Here is a 27819-nt window from a genome sequence, read left to right on the forward strand (position 1 = left end):
CCTTTCAAAAATTTTGTTTTATTGTGGTAAAAAATATATATGTAACAAAACTTTTGCCAATTCAATAATTTGTACATGTGCAATTCAGTAATGAAGATGAGGTTCATCATGTTGTACAACTATTACCACTACCCATTTCCAAATTATTCTACCACCAATAACAGAAACTCAGTGTCCCCTAGGGAAAGACTCTCCTTTCCCCCCTCCTTCCCACTACTAATAAACTTTGGTCTCTATACATTTACCTATTTTATATAAGTGGGATCATACCATATTTGTCCTTTCGTGACTGACAGATTATACTTAACATAATGTTTTTAAGGTTCATCCATGTGTAGCATGTATCAGAACTTCATTTTTCTCTAAGACTGTGTGTATACACCACATTTTGTTTATCCACTCTTCTATTGATGGGCATTTAGGTTGTTTTCATCTTTCGACTATCGTGACCAGTGAACAGTGCTGCAATGAACCTCCATGGCAGTAATTTATTGAGAACCAGAAAACTCCATAATGTCAGGTCCAGAAAGGACTTTAGAGAACAGGTTCAACACTCCTACTACCCTAGACTGACTCATGGTGTAGATGAATACAGAGGCCCAGAAAGGGGAGAGGATTGGCCCAAGGTCATGGAGGGAGCTAACAACAGAGCCTAGGCCTTTCCAGTTCCAGCCCCAAGCACTATTCCTTCCACCCTTGGTCCACCAGGACCAACGCTTGCTTGCCATAACCACCCCATTCTAGATTGTTCTTCAAAATGGCCTCTCTGGGTCCAGGCACCTTGATGACCAGGACCTGGGCTGGGGGTAGCTCCCGGGTGACAAAGAGTGAGAATCAGCCTGAAACTTCTAAGAGACCTAATCACTTGGCTAAGTATTGCAAGTGTTAGTTCCAAGATATTATTGAGAAGCTTTCTTGTTCTTTCATTTCTCTTGATGGGAATTCCAAGGAGCAAGAGTGGGGCTATTTTCTTTTAAAAAGTCTGACTCATGGCTGAGTGTGGGGGAGGATGAGAAAGAAATTGCAAAAATGGTATGACATGATAAATGTAGGATTGTTTTAGTGAGAAATGCTTCCTTTACTACGGACTTAAAATGGAATTGAAAGTGAAGAATTTGGCATCCTCAGATTCCAGGGGCTATGACCTACAGAAGGAGGTCATGGTGAAGGTGACCAGCCAGAGGACTCATGAGGTGAGGCTGTGTCTGTGGGCAGCGTGAGCTGCCACAGGGGCTTCCTGATGCACTTCCTAGGGACAAAGGTTATTTTGACACCCTATACAGATCCAGTGAAGGGGAAGGAAGTGTTCCAAGTGTGAGCTGGGGTTCTGGGGGACAGGATCTAGGGAGAGGAGTTCCCTCCTCCATGTTCCTCTCCTAGGACCTGTCCTAACCACCAGTATTGAGCATTTTCTGTTCATTGCCAGAAAACCAGTTGCTACTGAGTCGATTCTGACTCATGGCAACTCCATGTGTATCAGAGCAGAATTGGGCTCCATAGAGTTTTCCATGGCTCATTTTTCAGAAGCAGATCACCAAGCCCTTATTACAAAGTGTTTCCAGGTGGATTGAACCTGTAATCTTTCAGTTAGCAGCCAAGTGCTTTAGCCATTCGGACCACCAGAAGAAAGCCACAAAGTTTATCTAAGTGGTAGTGGTACGTGTATGTGTGTGTGTGTGCGTGCATGCGCGTACATACAGATACAAGTGAGAGAGAGAGAGGCCATTCTGGAGCAATGAGAAAACCCATACACCATACTCTTATTAAAATTCCAGAAAAGGCCATTTCACAAACTCTGTGGGCTGATCCATTTCCAGGTTTGATGTTGCTCATTGTTAGGAAGTTCCATTTTAGGAACAGTTTCCTCCCCCACTGCTTTCACGGAAGGAACTAGAAAGAGCTGGCCTTTTTTTTTACCCTTTAGTGTCCCTGATAAGTGTTAGCCTTTGGAGGTACCCTCAGGCTCCACCTCCAGCTGAGTCTTTAGTCTGTCGTCAGAGGACGTGCCTCTCATTCTCAGGTGAACTTTGTGTGGAATGTTGACACGTTCAGCACGTGCACGGCCCCTCCTCAGCAGGGCAGCCCGAGCTCACAGGTATGATCTACTGAGCAATCAACTGCCAAGTCTCTGGGTTTAACTCTTCTGCCCACTGCCCTAAAGTTTCCAAAATGTTCTGGGTCAATATCAATTTTTTAAGAACTTTTTAAAATTGTGAAATATAACACAGAGAGAAAGACTGTGAAACATATATGCTCTGTTGCCTAGGGCTTTGGGGGTGGGAGCTTGAAGACAATAGTTAAAGTATAAAGGGTTTCTTTTGGGGATGGTGAAAATTTTCTGAAATTGATGGTAGTGGCTGCATAACTCTGTGAATCTACTAAAAGCCATTTTAATGGGTCAATTGTACAGTATGTGAATTATATCTGAATAAAGCTGCCACCAACAAATCAAAACCATATATGTTCAAGTTATATTGTAAACCTGAACCCACCATGTACCCACCTCCCAATTCAAGAGGGTATAAACTTGTGTCTGCCACTTGCTGGGGGCCACCAATTTCACAGTTTGAGATGAACTGGCCGGCCAGGCCATGAAGCCCAGGGAGCAAATCCGAGCAAGGGCCATTCCTGAGCCCAAACTTCTCAGATACCTTTTCCTTTCCTTTTTCCTTTCTTCCTCTGCCCAGTGCCAAGGTGGCTTTCTCTACATGTCCTGGGGTTGGAGGGAAGGTGGCATGTTTGATGCTGACTCACCTTACACGGACCATGTAACTCTCAGGGGTATGATGGGGGGGCGGGTGGGTCTCTGGGAAGACTCCCACTTTGGGAAGGTCAGGCCTGGACTTACTTCTATGCCATGGTCCGTGAGGCCTTGGGAGCTGTGCCCTCAATGTTCCGTCTGCATGTTACATATGTGTTATTCCTTCAGGGCAGAAGTAACTTTGGTGGTCCAATGCTCCACAGGCCTCCCTGGGTTCAGGCTTTCTTCTGGAGTTTGGTTTGGCAGTCCCTCATTGTCTTTTCAGGCCTTGTTTTTAATGACATTTTTGTTTTTAAAACTTTTTTCCATGTTATTCTGCTTTTTATTATTGTCTATTACATTTTTAAGGTGATTTAATAAATATTTTTGCATCATTTTTTGTTGTTTTTAGCAGGTTACCTGAGTAACCCAGCCTGCCGTGACCAAAAATAGAACTCCAAACAGTGTTTTAACATGTTATTGTTAAGCATGTTGTATGGTGAGTCAAGAGCCTGGAGATATGTTAAGATACTGCTGTTGTTCTTCAATCTAGCAGCCCTGTCCCGGGCGTGTTTGACAGGACTGCTTCTGCATGAGCCACACCGGAATTTGTTTTAAGTGGTCTATGCACTAATTAGAGCCCTGGTGGCTCAGTGGTTAAGAACTCAGCTGCTAACCAAAAGGTCTGCAGTTCTAATCCACCAGCCGCTTTTTGGAAACCCTGTCTTGTAGTGTTGCTATGAGTCAGAATCAACTAGACCGCAGCAAGTTAAGAGTTACAGGTGCACTAATTAATTTTATGCTGGTTTTTCTGTGTTTGTTTGCTTTTTCCTTCAGGCAGAGCTTTATCTCACTGATCTGTCAGCTTCAAGGTTCTCCATTTTTACCTTTAAAAAATAAGATTAGTACCAGTGACTTTTCCTCAAGTGAATTCCCACCTTCCTCAGGAAACCTCTGAAATGCTGCTAGCAACTTCTGGTAGTTTTTAGAGCACTTTGTGTGGGTGTTATTTTGAAGACTAAACGAAAAGGCTAAAGGTCCCTGGGTGGTGCAAATGGTCTGCCCTTGGCTGGTAACCAAAAGGCTTGTGGTTCAAACCCACCCTGCAGCACCTTGGAAGAAAGAAGCCTGCAGATTTCCTTCTGTAACGATCACAGACAAGAAAATCCTAAGGAGCAGTCAGTCCTACTCTAACACATGGGGCCTCCAAAGTCACAAATCAACAACAATTAAAGAAAAGGCTAATGAAGAGCAGTGGGCCCCAGGTGCAGACACACATCACACCTTTTGGTGGTTGCTCTTGCAAATGTTGACCCCCAGATGGTGTGGGCCATGATGGGTAATGCCATTGCTGCTGCTGCTGCTCTTGGGTAGGGGGCAGCTTCCACATGCAGTTATGTGTGACTGGCAAAGTCACACTTCAAGGTCAAGTTCAGGAGCAAGCAGGGCTGCGCGAGGATTTTCAAAGCTGGAAATGCTGCCAGGCAGCGGCTATTTTCAGTCTGTACCTGCCTAACAGGTGTTGGTTCAGGTGAAAAGCACATCAGCTCGAGTGTCTCAGGGCCAGGCCTGCAGGCTAAGGCGGGGGAGAGGGGAATGGGGGACAGAAGGGGAGAGAGAGGAAAGGGGAATGGGGGACAGAAGGGGAGAGAGAGGAAAGGGGAAGGTGGGTAAAGAGGGAGAAAGAGGGGGATGGAGTAGGGGATGAGCACAGGTAACCCAGCCCGTCCCCCAGAGCCTCACTGACCTGTTTCATCCAGGAACTCAGGATGTCATCCAGGAACTCAGCATGTCACAGGGCCTGCAGTTTCATACCCACAAGTAATGAACAGATTTTACTCTCTTAAAGAAAATAGTTCCCTAGCCTAAACATCTTTAAAAAAAAAAAACCCCAAAGGGTAACAATTCCTGTCAGTGGCATCACTACGGTTGGTGTCACCCAGTGCAGTAACTCATGGTATCACCCCCCCAGAGACCTCTTCCCGCATCAGACCATACAGAATCCTTAGTAATGTTTTTTGTAGTAATGTTAATCGTAAATCGTAATTCCCGTGTATCACTCCTTTTCTTTTAATTACTACTTCATCCTCAAAAAAGTTATCGATATAGTTCAAAAATACTAATTGCCCTAATATTGTGGTTAAAATACCAGAAAATTTGACAAAACCAGTGACTATAAAAACACCCCCAGCAACAAAAACAGAGAGTGCTTGTAATGTGTGCAGATGAAACCATGTGATTCCAAATGTCATTGTAATTGGGTAATAATGACAACAGCTCTGACCAGAGCACATTAAAAAACCAAAACCAAAACCATTGCTGTCTAATTGATTCTGACTCATAGCAACACTATAGGACAGACAAGAACTGCCCCACTGAGTTTCAAAGGAGCAGCTGGTGGATTCCAAAGGCTGACCTCTTGGTTAAAAGCCAAACGCTTCAAAAAGTAAATTAGAATTTTAGCCTTGTAGGTATATTGATGGGGCCCTGACACTGTAGTGGTTAAGAGCTATGGCTGCTAACCAAAAGGTTGGCAGTTCGAATCTACCATCCGTTCCTCGGAAACCCTATGAGGAGTCCTATTCTGTCCTACAGGGTCACTATGAGGTGGAATTGACTTCATGGCAATGGGTTTGGTTTAGTTTTTGGTAAGCTGGGCTTACAAAAAATGTTTGCTGTTGTAACTAAATACATGGAGATTGTTATAAAAAATAAATTTCTGCTGAAACACTACACAGAAATTTTATAGACAGTCATTTTGGCATCACCCCCTCTGACAGTGTCACCTGGTGTGGTCTACACCTCCATTCCCTCCAGTGATGCCACTGGTTCCTGTTGTACATGGTTCCCCATCATATGTGCCACCACCATGTTCTCCTTTAATCTTCCCGATGGCTCTGAGAGGTGAGGCCTGTGGTCTTTACTCAAGGCAAACAGATAAAGGATGAGGTCTGTTTTTACTGTTTTGAAGATGTCCTTGTTATGAAGACACATAAATCTTTAGAAAATGGCTTCTGTTTTTTAAGTTGCCCAGAGAAAGAGCTGCTACTTTTACCTGGTAGGCACTTCTGACGTAACATTTATGGTCAAGAAATCTTTGATCTAACTCATACCCCTCATGCTGCAACTTAGGTTCTTCCCCTCAGTAGCCAGTTCCCTCAGGTACTGAAGAGTAGTGAAGAGCGGCAGGTTCTTGTCCTGGGCTTGCTGCTCACTGGTTGAGAATTGCTGAAGGAGGAGTGGAGCCTCTTTGGGTCTCTGCAAAGAGGAGATAACAATACCTGTCTTGTTTGCCTCGCAGGCTTGTGATGGGTGTCACCTGAGCTCATAGGTGTGCTCAGGGTGTGCTCACGTTGTGCAATTTGACAATCGCTGGGAAGCTATTTCTAAGCTTGTTTTTTCTTCTGGCTAAATACCCCTATATTCATTTTCTAGTGCTACTATAAAAAATTACCACAAATTTAGTAGTTTAAAACGACACAAATTTATTATCTTATAGTTCTGTAGACAAGAAGTATGACATGGGTCTCATGGGGCTAAAATCAAGGTGTCGTCAGGGCAGCATTCATTTCTGGAGGCTCTACGGGAGAAAATGTTCCCTTGCTGTTTCTAGCCTCTAGCTGCCCACATTCCTTGCCTCCTTGGCCCCTTCCTCCAACTTCAAACCAGCAGTGTTCCATCTCTCTGACCCTTACCCTTTTTTCTGCCTCCCTCTTCCACATTTAAGGACTCTTGTGATTACACAGCCCATCAGAGGGAGCATGCTGGAAAAATCATAAATTGCAGATGAAATCAAATATTGGCGACCTACCTTTGTGTTTCCAGGTTTGGATGAGGTCAAAGGCCAAGTTTATCAATAGAAAATTCCTGATGGAGGAACTTTACCAGCGCTTTCTAGATGGAGGAGACAGCCATGTGGTTCAAGAAGTCAACCCTTTCTGGAACTGTGTCGAGGTTGTGCACCTGGGCTCGGCTCATGTCTGGCTCCAGTCACTTGCCTACTGCATGAAGTTCGAGGAGCAAGTGGAGTTTCTGAACTGCGACGGGCTGCAGGAGGCCTTGTTGCATATCCATATAACCCCCTGCTCGATGACTTGACGGTGGGTGTCTCTCTTCTCCCCATTTCTAGTCCAAATGGGTTGAGTCAATCACACAGAAAATTCATAGCAAGCCTGAGGTCTCCCAAAGGGGATGGTCAACGTGGTCCCCAACTTGCTCATTTATGACACAAATGAATGAGTTCATTCATTCATTCATTCATAATTTGCCCTCATTATATCTCATTTTTGCCCCATCAGCTGACCTGGGATATTTTAAATCCCATGCCCTGCAGTATCTGAGACAGTCTAGTACCACCCTAGGGGTCCAAGGGAACGAGGATGGCATCCCACAAAGAGGCAGGATGGAGAAGGAAAAGGACCCCTGGACCAGTACCAATAGACCTGAGTTGGTTCCATACAATAAGCCTGCAGAGCAGAGAGGCCAAGGGTGTGGTGGCCTCACCTGGCACCTGCAAGGTATTGGCATCTGCCACATACAGTTGCTCTTTTGTCATGCTGGTAGAGGTTAGGCCCATCCCTGCTGGTAAGGCCCAACAGCCAGAGCAGAGAGCCGATATCCAGCTCACCCCCCTTCACCCCTGGTACAGGCTGTGACCATTTCTTTCTTCCCTGTCCCTCAAGGTAGGGACTGAGATGTCTTTGTTTCCTCATTCTGTGCTGTTATCTTCTTTGCTATGAGTACAGGCTTTGTTTTAACCTATCCTTCTGTGCTGTTATCTTCCTTTCTATGGGTACAGGCTTTGTTTTAATCTATTACCTCCTTTCCTAAACTCTGCTCCGCTACCTTTTACCCTCCTCTCAGCATAGCTCATCTGTTCTCTTGCTTTAGGCCATGGGTAGCTTTTAGAAAAGTTAAAGTCTCAAACACTTCTAAGCAAAGAGGCTGGCAGTGGGCCTGGTCTGGGTGTCATGGCCCTCATAGGCACTCAATGCAACCTTTTTGTCTTCCTGAAGAGGAAGTAAAAGAACCTTGAGAAACCAAGCTGACCAGCCACTCCCTGTCTTTACTGGGACTCCAAGCTCACCAAGCAGCCTCCTTTGGCTAACTCAGGCTTCCTAGACTGCCTGGTGGTTGTATTTCCCACTGGAAATTAGTAAATGGGCATTCTAGTTTAGGTTGATGTGAGCATGACCCCCTCGTGAAGAAGTGTCCAAATCGGTTTGAGTCTGTAGGCCTGAGATTGACTCTGAACTGTGAAGAATTCACCAAAGAAAATGACACCTTAAGAGACAATACCATTTTCCCCAGGTGGTAGCCCCTCTCTCCCACTACGTAGTAGAACCTAGTGCCGTAACCTACCAATCTGCAATGCTAGTTAGTTTAGCACCCACATCTGGGGGCATTTATTGCAAGAAGCTGTTTATTTTCCAGCTGTGAGTTGAGAAGGGCTGTATCTTACCTTGAAGTGCCTGCATAGAGTGGGCTCTCATTGTCTCAAGTGAATGAATGAATTCTGCAACTGGCAATATAACCTACCCTGTCTTCAGTGGATTAGCTATCTCTTAAGGGGTCTATTTAATTTCCTTTGATCACAATCCTCACTTATGAACCCAAATTGCCCTGTGATCTCTCTCCATCTCTTCTGTCTGTAGAGCACACGGTGAGGAGGATGTGGTGACTGACCCCTTGGAGTTGCTGGGCAAGAGGACTGACTTCCAGATTCACATGGTCCGGTGCCTTCAGCATGTGGCTGAAGGAAGATGCAAACTGGGGCATCCAGATTGGGTACCAGCCTGCCCCAGGGCACTGCTTCACACAACCACCTACCTCATGGTCCTGGGGCAAGGAGGAGGGAGGGGTGTCCTTCCTCAAGTTTTGCAAAGGAGTTTATCATGAAATTTTCTTGTTTCTCTTTTCCCCCACCCCAAAATGACTACTTCCCCCCATCTATTTAATAGAGAGAAGCCACATGTCCCTCTACTCTGGCCTGTTGTCAGTGTGCTAAGCCTCCCAAGTGATGGAAGCAGCAGAGTCTGAAATTTTAATCATCACAAAGAATATCCAGTTAAACTGTACTGTCTAAGGAGAATCATTTCGTGGGTTTTTTTTTTTTTTTTAAGTTGGGAAAAAAATGTCTGCATTACCATACAGCAAAAGCACCAGATATGCTTAAACTAATTTGGCTAAAAGGATATTAAGAGATAAAGCAGTAAACCAAAAAAACCAAACCCATTGCCATCAAATCAATTCTGACTTATAGCGACTCCACAGGACAGAGTAGAACTGCCCCACAGAGTTCCCGAGGTGCACCTGGGATTCAAACTGCTGACCTTTTGGTTAGCAGCCATAGCACTTAACCACTATGCCATCGGGGTTTCCAAAGCAGTGAAGAAAGGGAGAAAAAACCCAAACAACCTCACGTGTAAAGTTAATTTTAGATTTTCAGTAGAAAGTATTTATCGAAATCCTTGTTATACAACTAATATCATCCATGTAGTGAGGACACACATATGGACAGCTGCGATCTATGGGGCCAATCATGAGAATCAGTTCTGGGTCATTTTTATCAGCTACCTGATGCATGGACTGCAACTCTTTGGCTCATTTGATCCTTTTCTTCACATTATGTGTCCTGTCTAGTTTTATGCACGTCTGGTATTCCTTTCTTACGTACAGAATTTATGGTCTTCCAAACACTTTATATACCAAGCCTGTATGGAAAATTGTGAATCCCCAAATTGAAGAGACTGCCCAATTTGCAGCCTTAAATGCATCTCAGGAGTTTCTGAATTATTTACAAACTCTCTCATTGTTGATTTATGGGGCCTTCAAGGTACCATGTTTACTTATTTGCATGGTGCATTCTTCAACTAGCTACAATGTGGGTACGGCTAGGGTTGCAGAGGAGAGAGAGGAGGGATGCAGACAAAGTCTTTACAGCAGTGGCCAGGAGCCATCTTCCTGGGTTCTAGTCGAGCATGTGATTACTTGTTTTAACATCTGCACACAAAACTGAACTGTGATGTTTCTTTCCACGTTGGCATCTCTGCCTCATTACAGAAGGCTGTGCCGAACTGAGCTGCTCTCCACAGAATCTCATGGTCACAGGTGAAGGCCACATCATGGTGGACACCAAGAAAACTTCCACTGTGATGGGTACAGGCCAGGTGTGTACACTTACCTGACACCGAAATGGATCTCCCAGGTGACTAGAAAATCTCAGATAGCAGCTACCTGGAGATCATCAACATCTCTTCTCCTTAACACAAGTTTTCTTGCTTTATTGCTGTGTACCCTGAGGGGCTTAAACCCTGGCTCGCCCGTCCCCCCCCTCCCCCGCCCTGCCCCAAATCTAGTTTGTCTGTGGTAGCAAAACATGGGAGTCTCGAAGGATAAGCAGATAATCTGGCAAAAGACTAAACTGACGTGTCTTTTAGTAGACTGATTCAAATCAGGTATCAGAACTTTACCTGAAGCTGCTCAAGTTAGAACAGGAGACGGAACTGCTCAGGAACATTAACAGAGCCCTAAGAGAGGAAAATGTGCTTCTCAAAGAATCATTGGCAAAAATTGGTTCTGGTCAACAAGGTGAGCGGTTGCTCAAGTCTTGTTGTTTAGCTCACCTGAGCTCCTACATTTGGAAGGTGTGTTTGCCTTTCTAAGAAATGAATGTCTTAATGACTTCATCCATATCTTGCTTAATGAACAAAAAAATGTGAGACATTTTTTTCTGCCCTGTAATATTTCTTTGGATGGGTCCAAATTGGTGCCTGATAATGCTGATGTACTTGAATAAACAGATGAATAACTATTACCTTTTTTTCCTACTGCAGCCCACAGGCCTTCCAGTACCTTGAAGATAATTGGGATGGCAGCACAACTGCCATCAGCCAAAGAGATTAATCAAATGTGTGCTCAGTGAGCCAGCTATGATGGAGAACTTGCCAAAGCTCTTAAGGTGTTCTACCAAAGCAGGAACATGGCCAGAGGGCAGTTTCTCAGGCGGAGGGATTATACGCCTCCTGTAAGTAACTAGAATCTTGGGAACAAAAGGAATCTCTGTTCCATTTAGGTATTTGTTATCACTGCATGTCATGAGCGGGGTCAAGGCCAGGTAACTCTGCGAGTCTGCTGCTCTTGGGCTCCATCTGCCCTCACCCTTTCCTTTCTTACTTTAGTGTGCATCTGGCTGGTTCCAGGCACCACAGCCACTGCAGGATTGATATTCATTCACTGTACGATATACACAATATCCTAGAAATGTGAGCCTGGTGTATCGCTATAAAATCATAAGTGTGAGTCCACCACATTAATATTATAGGAGAAAAATTACCTGCTACTTCAATAGAAGCACAAAAAATATGTGATAAAATTAGCATCTTACCATGATAAAATCCCTTAGCAAAGTAGGAATAAAATAGACATTCCTTAATCTGATAATGGTAATCTTAAACATACAGCAAACAGAATGCTTAATGGTGAATCATTGAAAGTTTTCCCTTTCAGATCAGGAAGGGGTCAGGGGTGCCAGCTACCTCCACTTTTGTCTGACACTGAACTGAGGTTCTAGTCAGTGCAGTAAGACAAGAAATAAATGGTGTAAGAATTGGAAAGGAAAAAATAAAACAGCAATAGTAGCATACATTGATATAATACTTACTAAGCACTTTACTGACAATTCTCAGAACAATCCTATGAGGTAGGTACTCCTATTAGCCTTATTTTACAGTTGATGGATCTAAGGCACAAGGGATTGAGTGACTTGTCCAAGGATACACAACTAGTAAGGAGCAAGGCCAGGCTCAATCCAGCCAGTGTCACTCCACAGTCTCTATACTTTTTATACCAGGCTGCCTCTGTCATTATTCCCACATGATATATTTGCATAAATAGAAAATCCAGAATTTGTAAATAAATTAGTAGAATTACAAAGTTGCTGGATATGAATCAATATTTAAAAATTAACTGCATTTTAATATAACAGCAACAAACAGAAAATGAAAATTTTAAAAAGATACCATGTATAATTACATCAGATATATGAAGTACTCCGGTCTATTGCTACATAAGATACGCAGGACCTCTATGGAGAAAATATTTAAACTTTATTGAGATGTTAAAGAAGATCTAAATAAAATGGAGAAACATGCCACATCTCCATGGTTTGGAAGATTTTCTATTGTACATTTGTTAATTCTCCCCTAATTGATTTAGACTTTCAATGTAATATGCCAGTTAAATGCAATGGCATTTGACAAGATGATTCTACAATTTATATGGAATTGCAAAACCAAAGAATAGCCAAGACATGACCCAAGACTCAAGAATTAGGTGGGAAGATTTGCCCAACCTAATAGCAACATTTATTTTAATGCTATTTTAATAAAGACAGTATAGCTAAGATATAGATAACTAAAGCAAAAGAACAGAGGCCCAGACACAGATTCACTTGGGACTAGAGACGTATATATGACCAAGATGGGACTGCAGATGTGTGCAAACAATGGACTTTTCAATAAACAGTGCTAGGAAAATTAGGAATATGTAGGGGAAACAAAAGAAATTGTATCCCTATCTTACACTACACTCAGAAGTCAATTTTAGGTGACAATTGAAAACCTAACGTGAAAGACAAAATCCAAACACTTTTAGAAGACACTTTAAGAGACTATCTTCATAACCTCAAAGTGGAAAAGGATTTTCTTAAGCACAAAAAACACCTAGCTTTAAAGAAAAAGGTAAATGCACATACATTAAAATTATGAACTTTGGTCCATGAAGACACCAAAATGAAGGCCAAAAGGGATGGGAAAAGGCATTCGCAACATCTTCAACTGACAATGCACTAATGTCCAAAATAAAGGATTAATACAAACCAAATCTACCACAGTTGTACTGTGGTAGCTTGCATGTTCTATGATACTGGAAGCTATGCCACTCACATTTCAAATTTTAGTGGTGCTTCCAGACTAAGACAGACTAGGAAGTCCTAACAATCTGCTTCTGAAAATCAGCCAATGAAAACCTATATATTACAACAGATTGTTGCCCACCCAATACAGTGCTGGAAGATAAGCCCCTAGGTTGGAAGGGCCACAACAATGGACTCAAGCATATCAACAATCTTGAAGGTGACACAGGATCAGACAATGTTTCATTCTGTTGTACATGGGTTCTACTGACTTGGAGCTGACTTGATGGAACCGACAACACAAACCAAAAAGAAAAAGAGCTCAACAGAAAAAATGGCCAAAAGACTTGAATAGGAGCTTCACAAAACAGGAAATCAAAAAGGCCAATAAACATATGAAAAGGTGCTGAACCTCATTAATAGTTTGGGAAATATAACAGAAATGAGAGATATTATTATAAATCCACCATATTGGCAAAAATTTTAAAGTTCTGATGATACCAAGTTTTGGCGAAGATATGAAGCAACAGATACTCTTATACACTGCTGGTAGGAGTATAAATTGATATAATCAGTTCAAGTTTTCTTTGGTATTTATCTAATAATTTGAAGATGTATCCCTGTTGTTGTTAGGTGCTATCAAGTTGATTCTGATTCATAGTGATCCTACTCACAACAGAACGAAACGCTGCCTGGTCCTGTGCCATACTCTACAAAACATGATGTCCTTCTCCAGAGACTGGTCCTTCATCTCACATGTCCAAAGTATGTGAGATGAAGTCTCACCACCCTAGCTTTTAAGGAGCATTCTGGCTGTACTTCTTCCAAGATAGATTTGCTCATTCTTCTGGCAGTCCATGCTATATTCAATATTCTTAGCCAACACCATAATTCAAAGGTATTGGTTCTTCTTCGGTCTTCCCTATTCATTGTCTAGCTTTCACTCCATATGAAGCGACAGAAAACACATGGCTTGGGTCAGGTGTACCTTAGTCTTCAGGGCAACATTTTTGCTTTTTAAAACTTTAAGGAGGTCTTTTGCTGCAGATTTGCCCAATGCAATATGTTGTTTGATTTCTTGACTGTTGCTTCCATGGGCATTGATTGTGGATCCAAGTAAAATGAAATCCTTAACAACTTCAAAATATTCTCCATTTATCATGATGTTGCCTGTTGGTCCAGTTCTGAGGATTTTTGTTTTACGTTAAGGTGTAACTCGTACTGAAGGCTGTAGTATTTGATCTTCGTCAGTACTTGCTTCAAGTCCTCTTCATTCTCAACAAGCAAGATTGTGTCATCTGCATATCACAGGCTGTTAATGAGTCTTCCTCCAATCCTGATGCCCTTTTCTTCTTCTTATAGTCCAGCTTCTAGGATTATTAACTCAGCATACAAATTAAGTAAGTATGGTCAAAGGATACAACCCTGATGCACACCTTTCCTGATTTTAAAGCAAGCAGTATCCCCTTGTTCTGTTTGAATGACTGCCTCTTGGTCTATGTACAAGTTCTGCATGAGCACAATTAAGCGTTCTAGAATTCCCATTCTCCGCAACGTTACCCCTAATTTGTTATGATTCACACAGCTGAATGCCTTTGCATAGTCAATAAAACACAGGTAAACATCTTTCTGGTATTCTCTGCTTTCAGCCAGGATCCATCTGACATCAGGGATAACATCCCTCTTTCCACATCCTCTTCTGAATCCAGCTTGAATTTCTGGCCGTTCCCTGTAGATGTACTACTGCAACTGTTTTGAATTATCTTCAGCACAATTTTATTTGCATGTGATATTAATGATATTGTTCAATAATTTTCACATTCTGTTGGATCACCTTTCTTTGGAATTGGCATGAATATGGATCTCTTCCAGTCGGTTGACCAGGTGGCTGTCTTCTAAATTTCTTGGCACAGACACGTGAGCACTTCCAGCATTGCATCCGTTTGTTGAAACATCTCAGTTGGTATTCTGTCAATTCCTGGAGCTTTGTTTTTCACCAATGCCTTCAGTATAGCTTGGACTTCTTTCTTCATTACCATAGGTTCTTGATCATATGCTACCTCCTGAAAAGGCTGAAATTCAACCAGTTCTTTTTAGTACAATTACTCTGTGTATTCCATCTTTTTTTTTTTTTTTAATGCTTTCTGTGTCATTCAATTTTTTGCCCACAGAATCCTTTCGTACTACAACTTGAGGCTTGATTTTTTTCTTCAGTTTTCTGAGCGTGAGAAATGCTGAGCGTGTTCTTCCCTTTTAGTTTTCTAACTCCAAGTCTTCATACATTTCATTATAGTACTTTACTTTGTCTTCTCAAGTCACCTTTTGACATCTTCTGTTCAGTTCTTTTACTTCATCATTTCTTCCATTTGCTTTAGCTACTCTACGTTCAAAAGCAAGTTTTGGAGTCTCTTCTGACATCCATTTTGGTCTTTTTTTTCCTCCCTGTCTTTTTAACGATGTTTTGCCTTTTTCATGATGTCCTTGATGTCATCCCTAAATTCATCTGGTCTTCAGTCATTAGTGTTCAATGCGTCAAATCTATTCCTGAGATGGTCTCTAAATAAAGGTGGGATATACTCGAGATTGTACTTTGGCTCTCGTGGACTTTTAATTGCCTTCAGCTTCAACTTGAACTTGCATATCAGCAAATCATGGTCTGTTCTGCAGTCAGCCCCTGGTCTTGTTCTGATGATACTGAACTTCTCCATCACTTCTTTCCACAGATATAGCTGATGTAATTCCTGTGTATTCCATCTGGCGAGGTCCAAGTGTATAGCTGCCATTTATGTTGTTGAAAAAAAGGTATTTCCAATGAATAAGTATGTATACCTAGGGCCCTGGGGGTACAGTGGTTAACAGCTCGGCTGCTAACCAAAAGGTTGGCGGTTCAAATTCACCAGCCGCTCCTTGGAAACCCTATGGGGAAGTTCTACTCAGTCCTACAGGGCTGCTATGAGTCAGAATCAACTCAACGGCAACGGGTTTGTATATACCCTAGAATCCTGTAGTTCAACTCCTAGATGTTATTTCTCCAAGGAGTAAACTGGTTATGCAGAGATTTAAGCCCTAATGCCCTAAGGCAGTGGTTCTCAAAGTGTGGTCCAACATCTGGGAGTTTGTTAGAAATGTAAATCCTATGGCCCCACCCCAGACCTACTGATTCAGTCTCTGGGTGTGGGGCCAGTACCCTGTATTTTAACAAGTTGCCAGATGATTCTGCCATAAACTAAAGTTTGAGGCATCCATTGTGTGTAGTGAATTAACTTCTCTCCTATGTGTCTAGAAAGATAAAAAAAATTTATACTACATGGTTATTTATCATTCTTGGGAGAACCAAGAAAATAGTCCCTCAAATCATTTTCTGTTCCGTGGTTTAGATCAGGGAGCAAGCAGTTACAAAAGCGTGCAGAAACTCTGTATTTGTTTACCTACTGTTCTTAACAACTTCTTCTGTAACAGTGCCAAAGTGGAAACATCCCAAATGTATATCCACAGAAGATGGATTAATTATGGCATTTTCTTTACTGTGGAAAGTTATCAAAAAAGCCAAACCCACTGCCGTGAGTCGATTCCGACTCATAGAGACCCTATAGGACGGCACAGCTGCCCTGTGGAGTTTCCAAGGAGTACCTGGTGGATTCAAACTGCCGACCTTTTGGTTAGCTGCCATAGCTCTTAACCACTATGCCACCAGGGTTTCCAACATTATACTGCAGTGAAAATGAACTACAGCTACAGGCAACAAGGATGACTCTTACCACCAATAGTGTTGACTGAAATATAAAAGTCACAAAAAAGATTCCATAAACATTCAAAAGACAGCCAAAATATACTGTGTAGAGACACATTCTAGGTGGCAAAACTGTTCAGAAAAGTAAGAAAATGATTATCACACAAGTCAGGCTAGTGGTTTCTTCTTGGAGAAGGGGAGGATGTGACCAGGGAGGGGCACGGGAGGCAAACTTCTGTTTCCTGACCAGGTTGTGGTTAGGCAAGTGTTCACTTTAACTATACCTGAGCATATATTTTGGGTGCTCTTTTGTATGTATATCTCACACAGAAAAAGAAAAACAGGTTAGATAAAAGACACCATAAACAAAGTTAAAAATAACCATGGCCTGGGAGAATATATTTGTGTTGCTTATCATCAAGGATAAGTGTTCAGAACATACAAACAACTTTTAATATAAAAATAAGATATGTTAGAAAACACATTGGAAAAAATGGGCACAGGATCTGAATAAGCATTTCACTAATCATCAGGGAAATAAAAAACACAGTGAAATGCCCAGTCACACCCACTGCTCTCTACCTGTTTCCATTCTCAGTGACTGCCATCACCATCTTCTCCATCGTTAGTCATTGGCACGCCTTGGCCCACAGGCATCCCCACAATTCTCTCTCAGCGGTACCTGTTTCCACAGGGGAGGGAATCCATTAGCAAAACTCTACCAGTGAGAGAATCCCCACACCCATGGATTCCCTCAAATCCCTCAGAACTTCTACAGTATTGAAGGACTCATATACACCTATCAATCCAACCTGAAGGATTTGGGTTATCTCACCAATTTTCCCTATTGGGAATAGCTGAAGGGCAGTCAAGCAGCCTTTCTGAAACAAAGTGTGCTTCAGGTGACTTATTGCTCCAATGCAGCTTTCTAACCCCCAGGGGAAACCTACTGTGCACCCCACTCATGTATACACAATACTTTTTACTCTAATGACATGAGATCTGTTGTTGTTGTTGCTGGTTATTGTCAAGTCCATTTTGACTCATGGCAACCCCTTGTGACAAAGCAGAATTACCCTCTAGGGTTTTCTTGGCTGTAATCCTTACAGGAGCAGACCACCAGGCCTTTTCTCCCATGGAGCCACTAGGTAGGTTCGAACCACAAACCTTTTGGTTAGCAGCTGAGCTCTTAACTGTCCTTGTGCCACCAAGTCACCTTACATGAGGTCTACTATCAACTGTTTTCTTTTATTTATTTTTTTAGGACGATGATCAAATGCTTCGACCATTTAGACACCAACAGTCACAAATATTAAAAGACTTTGGAGACCTACTTGAATCCAGCTTGTGGAAACTGAAAAATGATGTTGCTCTTACAGTGAAAAATAAGAGAGAATGCTTATTGCATATCAAATAGTGAGGATGCCCCAACTGAAAGCTGAAAATGTGAGCTTTGAGTCTGGAAGACTGTGTGTGTACCTAATGGGCTTAATTAACTTGGCTGTGAGAGATGAATTACAGACTCAACTTATTTCAACCCATTTCCCACTTATTCAGCCCATTTCTTCTATCATTTTTAAGCAACACTCTTCTTCAATTTGATTTAAAATCATGTAAATATGAATACACTGGAGTAAGGGGTATATGGGAACTCTGTACTTTCTGCACAATTTTTCTGTAAACATAAAATAGCTGTAAAAATAGCCTATTAAAAATAAAATTAAAGTTAAAAAGAAGTTAAACGTTAAAAAAAAAAAAAAAGTCTATTTCCAAGGTAGAGGTGGGGGTGGGAGATACAGGTTTCTCCCACTATCAGAAAGTAGAGTATTCCTATGAAACCTTTCAAAAGCCTAAGGGGTGTAAAATGAAGCAGCAATTACCATGAATTTATATGGGAAAAATTTTTGAGCATTTCCAGACTCAAAAAAATAACCAACAAATCATACTAAATAACACAGAAAGGCTAAAATAACACTAACATATAGTAAACGTAGGAATGATACAAATCAATACACAGCCTGTATAAAGTAGAAATAATGTGCAGGGTAGTTTCACTTACCAGAATCAGGATGACAGTGAGCACACAGGAAGGCCGAGAGGTGGTGGTGGTGATGACTGTAGCCCTGGTAGCCAAGCTGGCAACAGCACATGGGGCTGGGTAGAAGGGCAGGGTTCAAATCCCACAGAAGAGCGGGGTTTATAATAATGTTGTGTGCCGAGGGATGAGTCCTACAGTTAGAGGACTGCACAGGGTACAAGAGGAGGATGGGATTTCGTGACGTATGGTGCGTTTATACATCACCAGGCATTTGACTGGATGTGGCTGGGTGTTTCAATAACGACAGTGGAGTTTGAAAAGAGGAGCTTGGCGATGCCACTCTTCCTGCTTGAGTGCGTGCTGCCTCTTTAAAGGCTTGCTACAGAACAAACAAATGCTATTTCTGCTTTTGACCTTTTTTTGTAAACGCGAAAATCCTCTGGGTTTCTTTCAGTTAGCAAAAACAGGTACTACTAGTGTAGGTCTTTTATAAAAGAGAAGTGGTGCAAAGCGAACTTTGGAAAAGCGGGAGATACCTGTATCTGTAATGACTGGTTAACAGTCTGAGCGCTAGAACTGAGCTGCCTAGAGCTAAATCCTGGCTCCACTTATCAATTATGTGATTTTGGGCAAGTGGCTTCCCTTCTCTAAGCCTCTGTTTCCTCATCTGTTACATGGGAAGGATAATAGTATTTACAGTGATGGTTAATGAATACAAACAACTTCGTGTGGTGCCTGGCATACAGAAGCAGTCGATAAGCATTCACCATTAGTGCTTATAACAGAACTTCAGATGAAGCTCTTTTGATCTTCCTGTTAGACCTAGAGACAATGGTTATTCCCTGCCCCTCATATTTGTATCCTTCTTTGAACAAGTTTGGTTTTCTATCTTCACTTCTTTTCTCTCTTCCTAGGCTTACTGGAAATATGTTCAACTCATCATGTAGCATTAGTGCCTGTAATATAGGGCCTGTTCAGTACAGGTGCCTAGGATGGCAGAGATTCAGACTGTGGGAGATAAAACCTACCAGGAGTTACTCAATCTTGGTTTCAGACGTGACTGATGGGTCATTAGTTAAGGACAGACAGGCACGGAGTGCTCTTGGGAAAGAAACCTTTCGTGGCCAGAGTGAGTCCTACTAACAGCAATAATATTGAGACTTCACCGGTGCGTACCATGTGCCAGGCACTAAGTGCTAAACATCTGTCAGCTCATTTAATCCTCACAATCATTCTATGAGCTTGGCACTATTAATTCCCCCATTTTGAGGCTTTAAAGGTTAAATAACTTATCCAGGTCACTGTTAAGCAGTGGGGCTAATTCTAGGGTCTGTTGCCTTAATATGCAGGACTGGCCCTGGGGAGAGGCTGGACTGATTTTCTTAAGTCTTCTGGAAGGAAATAAGAGGTGATAACCCCAATCTGTGTTCTTTAAAATCTGAAGTTAGGGAAATCAAATGCTATGACTCAGGAGCGCTACTGCAGGAAAGGCCATCAAGGACTGGGGTGGGGGTGGGGGACATTTCACCTTAACACTGGGCCAAGGGCTTTTGGGGAAGGCTTGGGCTTTGCATGCAGATCAAATCCTGACTGAGTGTGCACATGAGAACTAAAAAAACCTGTAACCTTGGAGCCCAGGTGGGGAGCTCCACATGTGATGGCAGGGACAGGGGCCAGCATGGGCATCACTGAATTCCGGAAAGCCTTTCAGTGAGAAGTAGAAACAGTAGAGGGTGATCAGACTTCCCAGGTCTCTCTCTGCCCGGCCACTGGAAGCAGGAATGGCTTCTACCTGTCGGACTGAGCCTCAAGGTTCTTGAACAGTCAGGGTAGCCTCAAAAGGTAATACACTTTCTGCAAACAAAGGCATGAGGAGCATTGGGGGATTCAAAGGAAAGTGAGGATGTGACCACAGTGGTATCTCAAGCTGGGGACAAGGTCACACTGCTACCTTTGAAGATCAACATCAGCATCGGGACAGAACACTCTAAGAGGTCAAAGAACACATGGCAAAGCTGGAAGGAGTCTGCTATGGATTGAATTGTATCCCCCAAAAGTGTACGTCAACTTGGCTAGGCCATGATTCCCAGAATTGTGTGACTATCCATCATTTTGTCATCTGATGTGATTTTCCTGCGTGTTGTAAATCCTGCCTCTGTGATCTGAATGAGGCAGGATTAGAGGCAGTTATGTTCGTGAGGCAGGGCTCAATCTACAAGATTAGGCTGTCTTGAGTCAACCTCTTTTGAGATATAAAAGAGAGAAGCAAGCAGAGAGACAGGGGGACCTCCTACCACCAAGAAGGCAGAACCAAGAGCAGAGCACGTCCTTTGAGCCCACGGTTCCTGCACTGAGAAGCTCCTGGACCAGGGAAAGACTGATGACAAGGGCGTTCCCCTAAAGCTGACAGAGAAGCAAATCCTTCCCCTGGAGCTGGTGCCCTGAATTTGGACTTCTAGCCTAAGCAGTGAGAGAACAAATTTCTCTTTGTTGAAGTAATCCGCTTGTGGTGTTTCTGTTATAGCAGTACTAGAAAACCTAAGACACAGCCCTACATGCAGTGGTTCCCAAATGCAGGTCCAAACATAGCTTCCTAGGCTATAACCCCCAGATGTCCTGAATACTAATCTCTGCGGTCCTCTGGGGAACCTATTGTTGTTTTGTGATTCTGATATGCAGCTAATTGTGGGATCTGCTTTAAAGATGATAAACTCTTTTCTAAGGTCCCACAAGTTAGGGCACAGCTGAGATCTAAATCCCTATCTCCTGATGACTAGGCCATGACCTGTCCAGGACCAGGAGAGGCAGAGGAAGAAAAGTTAGAGTGAATGGCAGTACTACCAACAAGCGCTCTCTTACTCCATACAGGCAGCACAGAAAGGTCTCCCGGCACAAATAATGGTCTTGTATTTGTTTATGCTTTCCACTTTAGAGTAGAAATTCCATAAAGCTATGGGCTGTTTTCTTTACATAAAGAGTGGCACAAAACACTATGTATGTGTTTATTAATGCTTATTACAAAAGCACAAATTCTTTGCCTTATTTTAGGGCTTCAGTGGAAAACTTAAAATACAAAAATTAAGAGAAAAATTCTGCTATCACTGCTTAGGCAGTGAAAAGCAATAGAAAATCATAACCTGAGCCCTTAAAATACAAATTACAGGTACAGAACCAGGAAAAGAAAGAATGGCAAGTCCAATTATTAGCAGTAAACAGGTCAGACCATTTAAGAAGCACATTTCTACCACTACTCAAATACTTAGGCAGCTTCACACACAAAACTGACATTTAATTGACAGCCCTTTATTATTCAACTTAAGCAAGAGTCTAAAATCAATCCATGTAGACAGGTGAAAAACTAGGCTAAAGTAGCAAAAAGTGGTTTCATTTAGCAAAGGCCCACACGATACATAGAGAACCTCACCGGGAAGTGAGCTTTCACTCACTATCAAGGAAAGCAGCAGTTACTGCCCTCGATGAATGCTAGCCAGGGGCACCCTCACTGAGGAATGTGGTCAACAACACAGAGGGACACCTACCTCCTCTACCGTGTCTGATCTGCCAGCTCATTTATAAAAATTTATCATTAACACTTCAGGGAAAAAGTGAAATATTAGTTCTCTCTCTCATAAGCAATAAAAATCACAAAAATCAGCTGAAATTTGAAATTTAGGGTAAGCTAGTTCAATTGCCTGCTTTTAATGTGTAGCTATTTTAGATTTGACAATCCTCCAGATATGGTCAGACAGGCTTACAAAAGAATTTCAAATATCAAATACAGAAGCTGTTGATTCATGCATTTTATGACTCTGGTTAATTCTTCCAATGTTTAGACCTCAGAGCTGCTAATGACACTAAATTCAATGCCTCGGTGGTTAAGTCTGTCAATCAACTTCGTTCTGGAGAAAGCTGCTCCAGGTGTGAAGACCCCGCCCCTGTAAAACAACAAAGGAAAACAGATCACGGGCCAGTCTCCAGCCCTTTCCTCTGCTAGTGTGACTGACTGTAGGAAAAGCATTTCAAATCATTTCAGAACAAATGGAAACCTGACCCTTGATTCTATCACGGATTACTTTGGTTCCATTCCTAAAATCAGCCAAATGAGCAAGAAGCTATCGTTCAGGAGGAAACCAGTGCGAAAGCCAAGCCCATCTAGATTGGTTCAGTTCCTGGGGAGATCATTTTCCACCAGTAGATGCGTCAGAGGGACACAGGGCACCATCAACCCGAATAACTGCTGCTGTTTACAAAACAGTCCTCATACTTCAGAGGATTAAATAAAGACATGGATGAAATACATTTAGGTAATCAACTATTAGTAAAGCATAAACAAGACTTAAAATGTATGAAAGTTTCTTTAAAAATGTAATAGCTAATATTCGTAAAATGCTAAATATTTTCAAAAGGTACACAAGTATTTGAAAATAATTACGTTTTGCTACATACAATTTCTATTTTTATTACTTGATATTGTTTTAGGTCATGCTTAATTTATTTCTAAGCCTGCAGGCCTCATTTGTAAGGTTGGCCTAGCTTTACAGCTAGATGCTCCAATTAGATAACCATTTAGCTAGGATCCCATGATTCAATTTACTCTTGGGTGGCAGGGCCCCTACTGCCAGCTAAGTATCGCTCATCAGTGATTAGAGGCTCCTGCTAATCTCGGCTGAACACTACTTATAATAGGGATCTTTTACGAGTGGCTGGCTCTGGACTTAAGCTATTTATATATGTGACTGGAGCCAACTTATCATGGCTTTCAAGCTTTTCTGTCTCCTCTTATTTATTCTGCATTTGTTCCCAGAAGTTGCTAAGAAATGATCCAGCTCATAATTTTAATTTACCTGTATCTTTGCACCAAAGGAACTATAAATGCCTATGTGCAGAACCAAAGCCTGAAAATCAAATCAAAATAAGCCGAAACATAACACAGACAGAAAGCAGATCTTCTAATTAGAGTGGAAGAAAACCAACTTACGTCTTAGGAAGGTTGGAGGTATCACTGAGAAGAGTCAAGGCTGCCTGAACCATGGCTATGGGGGTAGCCACATAGCCAGCCTCTGGGGAAAATGGGTCAAAGAAAAAGAATGTATTCACAAAGCATGCACTCAGTAACACTCACAAGTAGATTTTATAGCTAACTCTAGGTATACAGAATAAGTTCAATATATATATATAAAAAAAAGTTCAATATATCATTAAAAAAAAAATTAATACTTATATAAAACCAAAAACCAAACCTGTTACCATCAATTCCAACTCAGTGATCCTACAGGACAGGACAGAACTGCCCCCATAGAGTTTCCAAGGAGCACTTGGTAGATTCGAACTGCAGACCTTTTGGTTAGCAGCTGTAGCACTTAACCACTATACCACCAGGGTTTCTAACACTTACATCACACTTACGAAGTGCTAGAAACTGTACTAAGAACTTTTAATCTATTAAAAAAAAAAAACAGTTGCCTCTGACTCATGGCAACCCCATGTGTGTCAAAGTAGAACTGTGCTTCATACAGTTTTTTAATGGTTGATTTTTTCAGAAGTAGATTGCTAGGCCTTTCTTCTAAGGTGCCTCTAGGCAGACTTGAACCTCTGACCTTTCGGTTGGCAACTGAGTACATTAACTGTTTGTACCACCCAGGGACTCCTATAAACTCATTTAATTCTCCTAACAATTAGTGCTATTTTTATCCCCATTTTACAGGTAAGGAAACTGAGGCGTAGGCAGGCTAAGTGACTTGCCCAAAGTTAGGAAGTGGTGAGCCAGAATCACACCCAGACAGCTAGCTCCAGAGTCCATGCTCCTACCCACTACACTGTACCACTTCCTGACAATAATTGAAGTCAACAATCCTAAGCTTTATGCTTCTCCATTAATACACTAAACTGACCCCATCTGCATTCACAGACTTCACTTAAAAAAAACAATCTCTCCATCTCATAAGAAAAACTTAACTAAACCTGAGTAATTTGGACATCCATGAGGAAAGGAGTACAGGGGTGGCACAAACTGTTAAGCATTTTACTAGTAGCTGAAAGGTTGGCAGTTCAAACCCACCCAGAGGCACCTTGAAAAAAAAGATTTAGTGATCTGCTTCCAAAAGGTTATAGCCTTTAAAACCCCATGGAGTAGTTCTACTCTGCAAACATGGGGTTGCCATGAGTCAGAATCGACTTGACCTGACAGCAACTAACAACTAAAGGAAGTGAGAGTATTAGCGTTTACATATCTGTCAAATAATAAACACACAGTCAACTTATCTTAAAAAGTCAGTTGGGAATTTGAAAAGAAGGCAAGATGCAGGTACCACAGCCAACTGGCTAGAATAAAACTGCAAAAGAGACCCCCTTTGATATATCAGGGATGATAATTAAACTTAATTTTAATTGGCGTGTAGGACTGTCTCTATATAGTTCTCTAAAACTTTGCAGCAAAAGTTCAGGAACTTTTTTGGGCTGTAAAACCTTTTAACAATCTATCAAAAGCCATTACCTGTCTCCAGAAAAATACAGATACACACACAGATTTTACCAAAAATTTCAGGGTATTTATAGATTCCCAAGAAACTTTGGTCCACAGATTCGACTTTTATTACAATAACACTATTTGAAAGTGACTCTTGATTATGAGGATAGAGCAGGCAAACATCAACCAGCCCCTTTTCTTATTAATACTAATTAAAATTTGCCATTCTGAATCACTGAGTCACACCTGAAAACCAGAGGTAGGGATTCATTAATAAAATTGAATTATATCAATAATTTCACTCCTCCCTTTTACAGAATAATTTTAAACCATTATTTAAATAATTTGTGCATATGTTTCTAAAACAAGCTTAAAAAAGAATATATCGTAATAGCATATGGCCCTGTAGCTTAAGCCAATGTAGAATTCCCGAGTATTCTTAGATGTAAAATACCTGGTCCTTTCACCTGAGTACAAATTCTGATATTTGGTTTGCTCTTATCAGTAGCAAGGCCTTTGCTATATCCTTGACCAAAGAATGTCATTGTAAATGACGAGGCATCAATCTGTGAAAGAGAAAGCCAAGGACTCAATAAATATATCATTTCTTCTCTGGACACAATAAAACCTGTTATTCCATACTTTATATGAGACATTGTCAATAGATAAAAACAGCAATACTCTGCCAGCCAGAACATTCTGTCATCCTTTAATCATAGGGCAAAAATTAACTTCTTGAAGATATAAGTTCTGATAACTAGTGTGACGTGGGGGGAGGGGAGCAGGTAAGGAATAGGAACGAGATCAAGGTGATTCTTAGGTTGTGGCTTAACAAATGACACCATCACTAAAGCAGGAATTTAACCGGAAAAGACAGACGTAGTTTTAATTTCTTGGGGGGGAGATAGAGGGAGTAGAATACGGTAACCTGGTGTTTTAGACATTTTGTTTGACGAATATGACTGGTGGCACAGATATTTAATTGTTCCACTTACAGATGTGAAAATTTGGTTCAAAAATTAAATCCTAGAGGATTTATTGTAGCATCTTTCATAATCACTAAATTTAGAAATAAGGTAACATTCAGTTGTGATCAACCAGTATTAACTAAGTGTGAAACATGAGCACTGGTGGTTCAGCGGTAGAATTCTCGCATTCCATGGAGACCTGGGTTCAATCCCTGGCCAGTGCATCTCATGTGCAGTTACCACCCATCTGTCAGTGGAAGGCCTACATGCTGCTATGATGATAAGACAGACTAAGACTAAGAAAGGCCTGATGATTTACTCTAAAAATCAGCCAATGAAAACCCTATGGATCACAACGGGGATGCTGCAGGACTGGGCAACATTTCATCTCATTGTGCATGGAGTCACCGTCAGTCAATGTGAGCTGGAGGCCGATTCGATGGCAATTAACAAGTGTCAGATATAACGCTAAGTCCTGAGACACAAATAAAATATGGTCCCCGCCCTTCAGGAAGCTTACAGTTTAGTGCAGAAGAGAACTATATAAACAGGTCTAATAACAATATGACACATGAACTAAAAGATGGAAGGAATAGTTCAGAGGGAGGGCAAGATTAAATCTACTGGGGAGGAAAGCAGAGTTTTGAAATGTACATGTACACACACACACATTTTGACAGAAGCTCACTACACAACAAGTAGGGTGGATACCAGAAAGGAGAAACCATTAGTTAAACGCAAGAAGGGATGCAGTAGCACAGTGCATCACAGTTCACTACCGCTAAGTTTTCAGTGGTGTGGACGCGGTCAGACCCACATGCGGCATCCCGCCCCTCCTCTGCCTGGATCAGCCTCTTTCAGGTGGTGCACAAAACTATTTTCAACACAGTCACCAGGCTGCTACTATCAACTAAACAGGTTGGTATGAAAAATAAAACCTATCTACCATCTAGATGTAGACCATGAAGGGCCTACGATGGCATCACATGGAGACAGACTTCAGGCCAGCAGCACTCCCGGGGAGTGTACCAAAGTCGCCCAGGAAACACTATGGGGGCACAGCATGCACCTGATATTTACCAAACCTGATCTGGGACCATCCTACCAACATCAGCAATTCTCAATCTTGGCAGCACATCAGAATCACCGGGGAGCTTTCAAAAACCCAACACCTAGGCCACACCCCAGCCAAACTAAACCAGAATCTCTGGCCACCAGTTTTGGGTTATCTCCTAAAGCTGAGAACCACTGCTCTACACTTTCAGGCCCCACTTCAGACCTACTGAATCAGAGTGTCCAGAGGCAGGGTCAGGGCATGTATTTTTTAAAAATTCTCAGTGATTCTGTTACATAAAACCCAAGCTAAGAAGCACTGCCAAAGCAATGAGTCAGGGAAGAGTTTTAAAGAAGGCAACAGAAGTCAGATCTGTGTTTAACAGAGTATAGTGGGAAGATGAATTGGAAAGGAACCAATGGGAAAGCTACGAGAAGTTCAGTCAAGAGATAGGAGCCTGAACCAAGGGCAGCTATAACGGATATGGAGAAAAATCTAGAATGAAGCCTAGGTTTCTGGCTGGGCAGATGATTTAATGCCATAAGCTGAGATAGAAAATACAGAAGAAGAGACTTTTGGGGAACAAAATTCAGAATTTTGATATGTTGAGTTTGAAATACCTGAGAGATATATATATAGGCCAAGGTGTCCAGTAAAATAGGTGGATGTGTAAATCTGGACATATAACTATGCCTGTTAAGAGCACTGCTGAGGTCACCTAGTGAGAGTGAGTAAGACGTGGGCCAAGGATGGAGTCCTGGGGACATTGGACGTTTAAGGAATAGAAAAAAAAAGGTGAAGATACTGAATAGCAAAGGCGAAGAAGAACACTGAGAGAGGAAATATAGAAGAGCAATTACCTTAGAAGCCAAGAGGAGCAAATATTTCAAGTATTTCAAGAAGGAGAACA

General features: G+C 41.9%; 2 protein-coding genes across 5 annotated transcripts in view; one reads left to right on the top strand and one right to left on the bottom strand.

The window, feature by feature from the left end:
- The window catches only part of LOC126066682 (kinesin-like protein KIF28P), an 83107-nt gene extending 65226 nt beyond the window's left edge, over window positions 1–17881 (top strand). Inside the window, 10 exon segments of the mRNA XM_049867928.1 lie at window positions 1068–1193; window positions 6566–6840; window positions 8395–8481; window positions 8483–8533; window positions 9419–9534; window positions 9537–9575; window positions 9803–9909; window positions 10183–10346; window positions 10583–10766; window positions 17648–17881. Of these exon segments, the coding sequence (XP_049723885.1) occupies window positions 1068–1193; window positions 6566–6840; window positions 8395–8481; window positions 8483–8533; window positions 9419–9534; window positions 9537–9575; window positions 9803–9909; window positions 10183–10346; window positions 10583–10766; window positions 17648–17800 (1302 nt within the window). The 3' untranslated portion in view covers window positions 17801–17881.
- SCCPDH (saccharopine dehydrogenase (putative)) overlaps window positions 4039–27819 on the bottom strand; it is a 66666-nt gene continuing 42885 nt past the window's right edge. Inside the window, exons 10-15 of one of the 4 annotated variants that reach the window (XR_007515279.1) lie at window positions 25342–25453; window positions 23400–23481; window positions 18443–22356; window positions 16966–17065; window positions 4488–5998; window positions 4039–4252 (exon numbers count right to left, since the gene is read on the bottom strand). Coding sequence is in view for 1 of the 4 variants with exons in the window: in XM_049868272.1 (XP_049724229.1) it covers window positions 22251–22356; window positions 23400–23481; window positions 25342–25453 (300 nt within the window). In the remaining 3 variants the exon portion in view is untranslated. Of the gene's footprint in view, window positions 4317–4487; window positions 5999–16888; window positions 17066–18304; window positions 22357–23399; window positions 23482–25341; window positions 25454–27819 lie in introns of those variants that run through there. The other 3 variants (XR_007515280.1, XR_007515278.1, XM_049868272.1) reach the window with 3 other exon arrangements.

This window comes from Elephas maximus, chromosome 24, assembly GCF_024166365.1.
Source record: "Elephas maximus indicus isolate mEleMax1 chromosome 24, mEleMax1 primary haplotype, whole genome shotgun sequence".
In the NCBI taxonomy this organism is placed as follows: Eukaryota; Metazoa; Chordata; class Mammalia; order Proboscidea; family Elephantidae; genus Elephas; species Elephas maximus.